Source organism: Galeopterus variegatus, unplaced genomic scaffold, assembly GCF_000696425.1.
Source record: "Galeopterus variegatus unplaced genomic scaffold, G_variegatus-3.0.2 Scaffold2244, whole genome shotgun sequence".
Classification (NCBI taxonomy): Eukaryota; Metazoa; Chordata; class Mammalia; order Dermoptera; family Cynocephalidae; genus Galeopterus; species Galeopterus variegatus.
Genome location: NW_007728355.1, coordinates 183,352 through 196,073, shown reverse-complemented (window position 1 = coordinate 196,073; position 12,722 = coordinate 183,352). Strand labels below are relative to the sequence as shown.

At 40.6% G+C, this 12,722-nt stretch overlaps 1 protein-coding gene across 1 annotated transcript in view; it reads left to right on the top strand.

Moving 5' to 3' along the window:
• The window catches only part of LTBP1 (latent transforming growth factor beta binding protein 1), a gene marked incomplete at its 5' end in the record, with an annotated part of 173,896 nt that overhangs the window by 111,829 nt on the left and 49,345 nt on the right, over positions 1-12,722 (top strand). The window contains one exon of the mRNA XM_008581059.1: positions 5,018-5,143. Within this exon, the coding sequence (XP_008579281.1) occupies positions 5,018-5,143 (126 nt within the window). The remainder of the gene's footprint in view (positions 1-5,017; positions 5,144-12,722) is intronic.

Here is a 12,722-nt window from a genome sequence, read left to right as displayed (position 1 = left end):
CACACTACAGCAGTGCGCCACCGGGCCGGCCCCATTGTTGAGGTCTTTGAACACAGTTTTAGTTTCTTGGTCAGTAAATAAGGTTTGCCTGACCCCAGGCATTTTAGAAAACCATGCCTTCTTTCCATATTTGTTTCTTATTTCATAATTCACTTGACCTAAGTGAGAGGGTGGACACCACATGTCTGGCCTTACAACTTTATTTGAAAAAATTGGGAATACCTAGTTAGGGTTCTGCTCTTATGTGTAGAATCCCTGATAACAATCGGTAGATTTTGAAATACTTTTGGTTCATTGAGAAAATGTATTAAAGAAAAAGCCTGTGGACAAGGAGAATTGTTCTACCAGTAAGTCAGTAGTCAAAACTCTCAAAAGTGTGGGCCCGTCAGTTACTGACAACGTGAAAATGAGCCAGCGGCAGTTCCAATACACCCAGAACCGTTTTATTTCTCTTTCTGACATTTACGTAATTTGTGATTGAGGAATTCACATCAATGATGTACTATCCCTGATCTGTATAGTTCTTTCATGACTTCATCTCCATTGAAACATCAATATTTATATCTACCTTGTTCAGTAAAATATAAATAGCCAACACTTGTATGAGAAATCAGCAATTCTTATAACAATACTAATTTATCTGGGTTGACAACTGAGAGATTGCTAGACAATCACTCTGTGATCACTAATCCGTCAGATAGTGTTACTAGTGATAGTATCGTGCATGGCTCTTAGAGATAGATCCCTGAGCAAAATTGCTTTGGCAGTTCCAGCAGAATTGCCCTTCATCAAGGGGAGAAAAAACATGATATATAGATAATTCAAAATTTTGTTTCATCTTCAGAATTTAACTTCAGGAATCAGGATGGCTTTCACTTGTTCATTTAGTCTTGATAAGGCTTTCATTCTAACATAATTAATTTTCTAACATTTAGCTTTATTTTTATAGAATTTTAATTGTGGGAGTTCTTATTCTATTTATAGACAGGACTGGCAATGGAAAAATATCTCAGAGAGCTCATATCATTAAAGAAAATTCTAATTGAATCTTTTTTTTTATATAGGTCTTTAGAGAAGTGAAACAAATGTTGTCCTCTTATTAAGCTATTACCTCACCTCGTTGTTGAAAACATGAAATGGCTGAGAGTTACATTATATCATTTTTATGAAATATTAGTTGTTGAAGAGCAAGTCTCCAGCAGGCACTCCGCGTTATTTTTTCCTATTCATTCAAATCCAAAATATTGCTCATCTAAACTTTCTCAGTTAATCACTGTTACAATAAGGCTGAGACTGCAAGACGCCCAGTAATTCATAACTGACTTGGGGCTTGTTCACCTTCAGGTCAACTATTCGGTTCCTGTGCTAGAGAATAGTAACAAGAAATCGTCATCTGCTAAAATTGGGTAGAATTAATAAAAGAGAAAGCAAGAGATTTTACTTTAAGAGTCTGGACTGAAAAGCCACCAGATTTCTAGTACTTGTCTTCCCTTCTTCATCTGTTGCTACCCCTCCTCCCATTATAGTAGGAAAATAAGTTGCTGGTGAGGTTTAGTTGAGGATTCCCTACCCCAGAAAGTGGCCCTGGTAAGTGTAGCAATTGCACAAAATGCTCCGGCAGCAGAGAGAAGGGGCCCTGAAGTCTGCTCCTGAAGTGCCTGGGGAAGGTGTTGTAGAGGAGATGTCCCTTGAGCTCAGTCCTAAAGGGCCAGGAGTAGTTTCTGAGCAAAGTGGGGGTAAAGGGGTGGGGATTCCAGTGGAGAAAGAAGCATGCACCAAGTTAGTGAGAAATTAAAGACCATAGATTTTTCAAAGGACAGTGATAGGGCTAGAGTGCAAATTGGGAAGGAGGTTGTCAGCACTGGCCAGATGTGTGTCGCCAGGAGCCAGATGACGAAGAGCACTGCATATTCTGCTAAGGAGGGTGGTGGTTCTCCTCTAGCCAAGAAGAGATCTTGGATGTTCTGAACAAGCAAATGGCAAGGATGGGATTGCATTTTGGAAAGAGCATATTGGCAGCAGTTAGGTAAAGAATGGGTTAGAGGAGGGAGGCAAGACTGGAGATAGGGAAACCAATTAGGAGTATAAGGAATATCAGGAAAGACAGATGAGGGAACAACAGGGAAGGACGGACGGGAGTAGGAGGCGAAGGGGAGGGTGATGTTAAGATTTCTGGCTGGCATGGGTGATGGGTTGGGTTTGCTGATGAGGGGAATGTGGGAGAGATGGAGGTGAGGTGAGGAGGGGAGTGATAATAAGATCGTTTATTATGAACTTGTCTAACAGGTATGAGAGAAGCGGCTCTGAAAGACAGGGGTCAGGCCTGTAGAGGGACTGGGAAATCATCAGTAGATAAGTGGTGATTGAGGCATTGCTGAGTTTCTTTCCAGTAGATAAGTGGTAATGGAAGCATTTCGGAGTTTCTTTCCAGCCCTTAAATCCTGTGGTTCAGTGAATAACATAATCTCTTTGACAAATGCCCATTTCAAGAAGTCTAAAATTAGCAGTGGCCTGTGTGAAGTGATTTGGTGACACGATGCAGTTCCTCCTCCCGATTGTAATCAGTAAATAAGTTGTAATCCCAGCCTTGTGCTGACATCGAAAATCAATCAGAACAGAGTTATTGAGTGTCTTTGTATTAGATGCCCCAAGGGAGATTCATTTTTTTAAGATGAGAAATAATGTCCGTGAGTTTTCCATTCAAGATAGGGAGATAAGACAGGCAATGAAGGAGGTATGGAGCTGAGAGAAACTTCTCCCTAAGGTCAGGAAGTGTGGTTCTGTAGGAAGACAGTGAATTCAGCTTTTAGGCTTGATACGTTTGAGATTGTGGCAGAAGATCAAATGGAAATGATTAAGAATAAGAAATGTACTTGGAAAAAGGATGCTGGCTGGAGAGGAAGATTTGGGATCCATCCCGAGGACCGTCGTCATTGAAGTGGGCAGAGTGTGAGAAGGGTGTGGGCACGCCGCGGGTCCCAGGGAGAGCCCGAGCCTTGGCAGACCCACTTCCAGGCGAGGGCCAGGGCCAGGGCCAGCCGGCGTGGCACAGGTGGAGCAAGAACAATCCGGACACGGGAAGAGAGAGTTCAAGGAGCGGGCGTTCACCAGACTTAGAGGTCAAGGGTGACCGACTGGGAAATGAGCATCAGATTTAACAATGAGTCAGTCATTGGTGCCTTTTCTCAGAGGAGTTTCAGTGGGATAAAGACTTAGGAAGTGAGATCACAGGTCTACGAAGGAGGAGGGAGAGCAGCAGCAGCAGTAATAATAATAATAGGTGATGGGTATTGGATTCTTCCTATACCGACGTCAGGCAGTCTTGGGAGCACTTGGTGTGTGTTATTTTGTTTAATCCTCACAGTAATCATAGGAACATACCATTATTATCATCATTATTATCATTACTAGGACTACTATTATTTCTGTATTACATATAAGCTGTATTAGGAAATCAAGGCAATGAGTGTAGACAATTCTTTTGAGACATTTCTCAGTGATAGAGGGAGTGGAAAAGCACTGTAGGTAACGACATGATCCTTGATGCCTTTCTAAGCAGTTTTAACATTTTTGAAGGCAGTAAGGGGACGAGGCTGGGAGGGATAGTTAAAGATGCTGGAGAAGGATGAGCCCATGGAACCAGGGACAGAAGAGGCTGCTTGGGTTGGGAGGGGGGAGCAACACTGAAAGGAGAAGGGACACAGTGTTATTTGAGTTGAGAAAATTAAGAAAACTTTGATTTTGCAATTCCAAATTATGAGCTCGAGAGTCTCTGAACTTATGCTTGATAATGTCAGTATTGGAAAATTAGGAAGGGAAGTGAGATAGCTGCCAAAAATCATTGTCAGTATTTTCTTTTTCTTTTAGAAAATTTCTTCAACTCAGCTTTAAAAAGTTTTAAAGAGAAAACACTCAGTTTTATTCATATTAACTCCCCCTGAGCTAAATTCTGCCAAGTGAAGTTTAGCTTGTCATTTTCCTTATCATTTATTATTTCTTTTTCATTTGTTATCTGATTTCATTATTTGAACATAAAGTAGACTCTTCTCATATACAAGGGTACTTCAGGAAGTTCGTGGGAAAATAGAACTGAAAGATACTACAGATCTTTCCATGAACTTTTTGAAGTGCCCTTGTTTTTGGAGGCTGCAATTGCATTTTTTTCATTGTTTCTCCGGAAACCTATATTTGGGGGCTAAGTTCAGAGGCAGAGAGGGCAGAGCGCCTGGCAAATGGAATTTGCGATGTGGCAGTAAACGAGGAGAATGGGAAGAAAAAGTGGTGAAGAAAATTAGTACCCGTGAGGAAAAGGAAGAAGAACCGTGTCTAAAAGGCTGTGCAACTTCACGATTGAGGCATCACTTTTATGAGAACATTTTTATTAACAGAAAAGAAGGCACAGGGCCAGTATCTATCAAGTTTACAGAAAACAAAATGAATTGCAAGTTGTATAATCAGATGGATCAGCATTCACATTTATGACCGTGAGTGGCTATCACTTGGTAACATGACATCTTTTCTCATGAATGGCCAGCTACCCTGCTGAATTCACCAGATTCCCCCTTGACATCCCAAAATGCTGTGTATAATAGATCAAGGTTACCCACAAGGTCAAGTAAACCTCTGCTTCTTTCCGCCCATTATTAGCATTTCCTGCCACCAAAAAAGGTGATAATATTTTCGCATATTTCTCCTGTAGGAATATGACTGTCCTTGGAAATAAAGAGTTGAAAACATGTAGGAAATACTGACTGTGCAATTGCAGCAGTCATTTCAGTTTGAAAACATTTCCTGAGGAAAAGTAAATGTTTTCTCATACAACCTGACATGTTGGCTGTTAAACCATTTTCATCAAAACATTTTATTTATACGTAAAATGTTTTAAAACTTCTTTCTGTGTAAACATGATCATCTCATACTAATCAAAGTGTGTTGGATGCCTTTGTTTATCCATTCATAGCTGGTGTATGTCAGCCTGTGTTTGTTTTGTGTCTGATGTTAAATGTCTTTTTTGCAGATATTGATGAATGTGTAAACAACACTATTTGTGACAGTCACGGGTTTTGTGACAATACAGCTGGCTCCTTCCGCTGCCTCTGTTATCAGGGCTTTCAAGCCCCACAGGATGGGCAAGGGTGTGTGGGTGAGTTTTTAGACTTTTTTCCCAACATGTTTCTCATGTCCCGGTTGAGAAGAAGTCAAAGTTTTCAACAGTAGGAGATTTTAAGCAGGTAATTTGGGTAGAATTTTGTCATAATTTGACTGTCATTCAATTTGAGGATGTACAGAAATTTCCTAGGGCTTCTGAAATGGTTAGGGACATTAAGAAATATAGAAGTATGACTTTAAATTTAAATATATTTTTAAATGAACATCTGTTTAAACTCTTAGCTGAGTATGCAGAATTCTGTAGTCCCTCCTGCACAGGAAATAGAGTCTGGTGTGTGGTATAGCTTGTCTGTCTTCGAAATGCACCTCCTTAGGCACTGCATTTAAGGAAAAGCGTTGGCAAGAGCTTCAGTCTCCAGGAATGTCACTCGTAAAGTGATGCTTTGGATTGTACAACTATATTTCTTCAGACCATCCTGGGATTGACAGGGCTGGAAGGAATCTTGAATATCATTCGATATCCTAGAATATGGTCTACCACACGGTCATAGAGAAGATATTTTGTGTTCATTTCTGATCAGCTGTGATTTCTTCAAATCATATTCATTGTGAAACACATTTGCAATTAGAGCAATTAAGTGTGAAAGAGAAGAAAGCTTATAAAATTTAAAACTTCACACATAACAAGGCTTTTTAAAAATTCTTCATTAGGGGGCCAGCTCTGTGGCTCACTCAGGAAGAGTGTGGCGCTCGTAGTGCCAAGGCTGCGGGTTTGGATCCTATATAGGGATGGCCGGTGTGCTCACTGGCTGAGCGTGGTGCAGACGACACCGAGCCAAGGGTTGCGATCCCCTTACCAGTCCAAAAAAAAAAAATTCTTCATTAGGGAAAAATAGCTATATTCACTACATGGCAGATGGCACTTGAAGAGGAGTCAATAAATTTTCAGTTTGAAAATTTGCAATGAAAGCATTATTTTGCCATCCAGATTAAACTGGGAAAGCAAAATCTATTCAGAGGTTTAATGATAATATCACTTGAGTGTTAATTGCTTTTATGGGATTAGTTATGAAATTCAGTTAATTCCCAATCACAAAAATTGTTTACAAAGCAGCAGTAGAGTTTTGAACATAAGCCTCAGCTAGTCAAAAACATATATAATTATTCAAGAATTACGCAGAAGACATGGTTATTTAATAATACATCTAAGACTATCCTAATCTCTAGTTCCAAGTCCTGCTTTAGTCTCCTTCCCACGAAAAGACAAGTGACAAAAATTGTCTGGCATTCACTTAATATTTTGACTAAATGGATCATGTGATTTAGCCCCTATTTATCTTCTTAACTTCACTACTTTCCGTCCTCACCTTTTTACCTTCCAGCAACATTAGAGTGCTCGTGGTTGCTCATGTCACTGTGCAATTATTTGGCCATCCTTTGCGCCCTCTGCTGGGAATGTCCTCCCAACCTCCCCTTCCCTGAGCCTGGCTTCAATCCACTCATTCTTGAAGACTGAAGTTAGGTGTCCTCTCCTCCCAGACACCACCCCTGCTCCATCTCTCACTCTCAAGCTGAGCTGGGACCCCCTCCTCCTGCTTCCAGAACANAAGTGGTAATGGAAGCATTTCGGAGTTTCTTTCCAGCCCTTAAATCCTGTGGTTCAGTGAATAACATAATCTCTTTGACAAATGCCCATTTCAAGAAGTCTAAAATTAGCAGTGGCCTGTGTGAAGTGATTTGGTGACACGATGCAGTTCCTCCTCCCGATTGTAATCAGTAAATAAGTTGTAATCCCAGCCTTGTGCTGACATCGAAAATCAATCAGAACAGAGTTATTGAGTGTCTTTGTATTAGATGCCCCAAGGGAGATTCATTTTTTTAAGATGAGAAATAATGTCCGTGAGTTTTCCATTCAAGATAGGGAGATAAGACAGGCAATGAAGGAGGGATGGAGCTGAGAGAAACTTCTCCCTAAGGTCAGGAAGTGTGGTTCTGTAGGAAGACAGTGGGAGAAATAATGTCCGTGAGTTTTCCATTCAAGATAGGGAGATAAGACAGGCAATGAAGGAGGTATGGAGCTGAGAGAAACTTCTCCCTAAGGTCAGGAAGTGTGGTTCTGTAGGAAGACAGTGGATTCAGCTTTTAGGCTTGATACGTTTGAGATTGTGGCAGAAGATCAAATGGAAATGATTAAGAATAAGAAATGTACTTGGAAAAAGGATGCTGGCTGGAGAGGAAGATTTGGGATCCATCCCGAGGACCGTCGTCATTGAAGTGGGCAGAGTGTGAGAAGGGTGTGGGCACGCCGCGGGTCCCAGGGAGAGCCCGAGCCTTGGCAGACCCACTTCCAGGCGAGGGCCAGGGCCAGGGCCAGCCGGCGTGGCACAGGTGGAGCAAGAACAATCCGGACACGGGAAGAGAGAGTTCAAGGAGCGGGCGTTCACCAGACTTAGAGGTCAAGGGTGACCGACTGGGAAATGAGCATCAGATTTAACAATGAGTCAGTCATTGGTGCCTTTTCTCAGAGGAGTTTCAGTGGGATAAAGACTTAGGAAGTGAGATCACAGGTCTACGAAGGAGGAGGGAGAGCAGCAGCAGCAGTAATAATAATAATAGGTGATGGGTATTGGATTCTTCCTATACCGACGTCAGGCAGTCTTGGGAGCACTTGGTGTGTGTTATTTTGTTTAATCCTCACAGTAATCATAGGAACATACCATTATTATCATCATTATTATCATTACTAGGACTACTATTATTTCTGTATTACATATAAGCTGTATTAGGAAATCAAGGCAATGAGTGTAGACAATTCTTTTGAGACATTTCTCAGTGATAGAGGGAGTGGAAAAGCACTGTAGGTAACGACATGATCCTTGATGCCTTTCTAAGCAGTTTTAACATTTTTGAAGGCAGTAAGGGGACGAGGCTGGGAGGGATAGTTAAAGATGCTGGAGAAGGATGAGCCCATGGAACCAGGGACAGAAGAGGCTGCTTGGGTTGGGAGGGGGGAGCAACACTGAAAGGAGAAGGGACACAGTGTTATTTGAGTTGAGAAAATTAAGAAAACTTTGATTTTGCAATTCCAAATTATGAGCTCGAGAGTCTCTGAACTTATGCTTGATAATGTCAGTATTGGAAAATTAGGAAGGGAAGTGAGATAGCTGCCAAAAATCATTGTCAGTATTTTCTTTTTCTTTTAGAAAATTTCTTCAACTCAGCTTTAAAAAGTTTTAAAGAGAAAACACTCAGTTTTATTCATATTAACTCCCCCTGAGCTAAATTCTGCCAAGTGAAGTTTAGCTTGTCATTTTCCTTATCATTTATTATTTCTTTTTCATTTGTTATCTGATTTCATTATTTGAACATAAAGTAGACTCTTCTCATATACAAGGGTACTTCAGGAAGTTCGTGGGAAAATAGAACTGAAAGATACTACAGATCTTTCCATGAACTTTTTGAAGTGCCCTTGTTTTTGGAGGCTGCAATTGCATTTTTTTCATTGTTTCTCCGGAAACCTATATTTGGGGGCTAAGTTCAGAGGCAGAGAGGGCAGAGCGCCTGGCAAATGGAATTTGCGATGTGGCAGTAAACGAGGAGAATGGGAAGAAAAAGTGGTGAAGAAAATTAGTACCCGTGAGGAAAAGGAAGAAGAACCGTGTCTAAAAGGCTGTGCAACTTCACGATTGAGGCATCACTTTTATGAGAACATTTTTATTAACAGAAAAGAAGGCACAGGGCCAGTATCTATCAAGTTTACAGAAAACAAAATGAATTGCAAGTTGTATAATCAGATGGATCAGCATTCACATTTATGACCGTGAGTGGCTATCACTTGGTAACATGACATCTTTTCTCATGAATGGCCAGCTACCCTGCTGAATTCACCAGATTCCCCCTTGACATCCCAAAATGCTGTGTATAATAGATCAAGGTTACCCACAAGGTCAAGTAAACCTCTGCTTCTTTCCGCCCATTATTAGCATTTCCTGCCACCAAAAAAGGTGATAATATTTTCGCATATTTCTCCTGTAGGAATATGACTGTCCTTGGAAATAAAGAGTTGAAAACATGTAGGAAATACTGACTGTGCAATTGCAGCAGTCATTTCAGTTTGAAAACATTTCCTGAGGAAAAGTAAATGTTTTCTCATACAACCTGACATGTTGGCTGTTAAACCATTTTCATCAAAACATTTTATTTATACGTAAAATGTTTTAAAACTTCTTTCTGTGTAAACATGATCATCTCATACTAATCAAAGTGTGTTGGATGCCTTTGTTTATCCATTCATAGCTGGTGTATGTCAGCCTGTGTTTGTTTTGTGTCTGATGTTAAATGTCTTTTTTGCAGATATTGATGAATGTGTAAACAACACTATTTGTGACAGTCACGGGTTTTGTGACAATACAGCTGGCTCCTTCCGCTGCCTCTGTTATCAGGGCTTTCAAGCCCCACAGGATGGGCAAGGGTGTGTGGGTGAGTTTTTAGACTTTTTTCCCAACATGTTTCTCATGTCCCGGTTGAGAAGAAGTCAAAGTTTTCAACAGTAGGAGATTTTAAGCAGGTAATTTGGGTAGAATTTTGTCATAATTTGACTGTCATTCAATTTGAGGATGTACAGAAATTTCCTAGGGCTTCTGAAATGGTTAGGGACATTAAGAAATATAGAAGTATGACTTTAAATTTAAATATATTTTTAAATGAACATCTGTTTAAACTCTTAGCTGAGTATGCAGAATTCTGTAGTCCCTCCTGCACAGGAAATAGAGTCTGGTGTGTGGTATAGCTTGTCTGTCTTCGAAATGCACCTCCTTAGGCACTGCATTTAAGGAAAAGCGTTGGCAAGAGCTTCAGTCTCCAGGAATGTCACTCGTAAAGTGATGCTTTGGATTGTACAACTATATTTCTTCAGACCATCCTGGGATTGACAGGGCTGGAAGGAATCTTGAATATCATTCGATATCCTAGAATATGGTCTACCACACGGTCATAGAGAAGATATTTTGTGTTCATTTCTGATCAGCTGTGATTTCTTCAAATCATATTCATTGTGAAACACATTTGCAATTAGAGCAATTAAGTGTGAAAGAGAAGAAAGCTTATAAAATTTAAAACTTCACACATAACAAGGCTTTTTAAAAATTCTTCATTAGGCGGCCAGCTCTGTGGCTCACTCAGGAAGAGTGTGGCGCTCGTAGTAGAAAGCTTATAAAATTTAAAACTTCACACATAACAAGGCTTTTTAAAAATTCTTCATTAGGGGGCCAGCTCTGTGGCTCACTCAGGAAGAGTGTGGCGCTCGTAGTGCCAAGGCTGCGGGTTTGGATCCTATATAGGGATGGCCGGTGTGCTCACTGGCTGAGCGTGGTGCAGACGACACCGAGCCAAGGGTTGCGATCCCCTTACCAGTCCAAAAAAAAAAAATTCTTCATTAGGGAAAAATAGCTATATTCACTACATGGCAGATGGCACTTGAAGAGGAGTCAATAAATTTTCAGTTTGAAAATTTGCAATGAAAGCATTATTTTGCCATCCAGATTAAACTGGGAAAGCAAAATCTATTCAGAGGTTTAATGATAATATCACTTGAGTGTTAATTGCTTTTATGGGATTAGTTATGAAATTCAGTTAATTCCCAATCACAAAAATTGTTTACAAAGCAGCAGTAGAGTTTTGAACATAAGCCTCAGCTAGTCAAAAACATATATAATTATTCAAGAATTACGCAGAAGACATGGTTATTTAATAATACATCTAAGACTATCCTAATCTCTAGTTCCAAGTCCTGCTTTAGTCTCCTTCCCACGAAAAGACAAGTGACAAAAATTGTCTGGCATTCACTTAATATTTTGACTAAATGGATCATGTGATTTAGCCCCTATTTATCTTCTTAACTTCACTACTTTCCGTCCTCACCTTTTTACCTTCCAGCAACATTAGAGTGCTCGTGGTTGCTCATGTCACTGTGCAATTATTTGGCCATCCTTTGCGCCCTCTGCTGGGAATGTCCTCCCAACCTCCCCTTCCCTGAGCCTGGCTTCAATCCACTCATTCTTGAAGACTGAAATTAGGTGTCCTCTCCTCCCAGACACCGCCCCTGCTCCATCTCTCACTCTCAAGCTGAGCTGGGACCCCCTCCTCCTGCTTCCAGAACACCTTCAACAAATTCTGTGATAGCACTTACAACCTTCTTGGGGATAATTTAATCCTTTGTGTAGTGCCTACCAGCTCCATGTGGTTGAAATTTTTCTCTCTCTCTTCCTGGGCTGGGTACAATGTTTGGCCTATTGTAGGTGCTCAGTAAATTTTGTTTTACTATTAATTGTTGAGATATCAGTTGTTGAACCACTGACTCCACATAGCTCGTGAGCATCTGCTTAGTGTTGATTTCTGACCAGCCCAGTGAGTGCGCCATGTTGACATTTCAGTTTGGCACACAAAACACCACCTTTAGAGAAGGAATGTTTATCGTTTTGGTGAACCTAGCAAATGTCATTTTGTGTCATATCAGTTGTTGAACCACTGACTCCACATAGCTCGTGAGCATCTGCTTAGTGTTGATTTCTAACCAGCCCAGTGAGCGCGCCATGTTGACATTTCAGTTTGGCACACAAAACACCACCTTTAGAGAAGGAATGTTTATCGTTTTGGTGAACCTAACAAATGTCATTTTGTGTTTTTATTCATTCTTTCAAAAGTATTAACTGAGCACCTGTTATATGCACATCACCACATGGGATGATGTGTTGAATTTCTAAGAGGAGTCAGCCCCTACCCCCCAATTGTCACCCATTCACTGTTCAGATCTTGGCTCAAATATCATTTCCCTCACCCACCTCTGCACTTACGGTCCTCTGTTCCTTGCTTTGTACTTTTCATTCCTAGCACTCACTGAAGCCTGTAAGATTCTCTTATGACTTTCCCTGACTTGACTCTAAGCTCCACCCAATTGTCACCCATTCACTGTTCAGATCTTGGCTCAAATATCATTTCCCTCACCCACCTCTGCACTTACGGTCCTCTGTTCCTTGCTTTCATGAGCTTTGTACTTTTCATTCCTAGCACTCACTGAAGCCTGTAAGATTCTCTTATGACTTTCCCTGACTTGACTCTAAGCTCCGTGAAGGCAGACGTTGGGGCAGCCTGGCTCATCGTTGTTTCCCCGCATACGGGCTGTATGGACCAGACCCACAGAAGTGAGCTAGAAGTATTTCTTGATTAAGTGAATGCAGTGTAGTGGGTTAGATTTTAAGAGCCAGGTAGGTAAAACAAGTTAGAAAGTATAAAGTTTCATTTGACATTTACCTAGAATTGATATATGTGGACTGGCAAATTTCTAAAGGTTTTCTGGTCTAAATTATGACCGTCTAGGTTGATTAAATATTCCAACTCTGGTTTACTTTACGTTACAATATCTTTTCACAGTGAAACCCAACCTATTGAAGTTATATCTGTTTATATACAAAGTGAAATGGGAAACTGAGGTAATATGTCAAGATACACAAACTTTCTGTCCAATGAACTGGTTGTAGCAGGCGATAAAAGGGTTTTTTTCCTGAATGACTTGTATAATTTCTATCATTTTTAACTTTGTATAAACACACATCTCA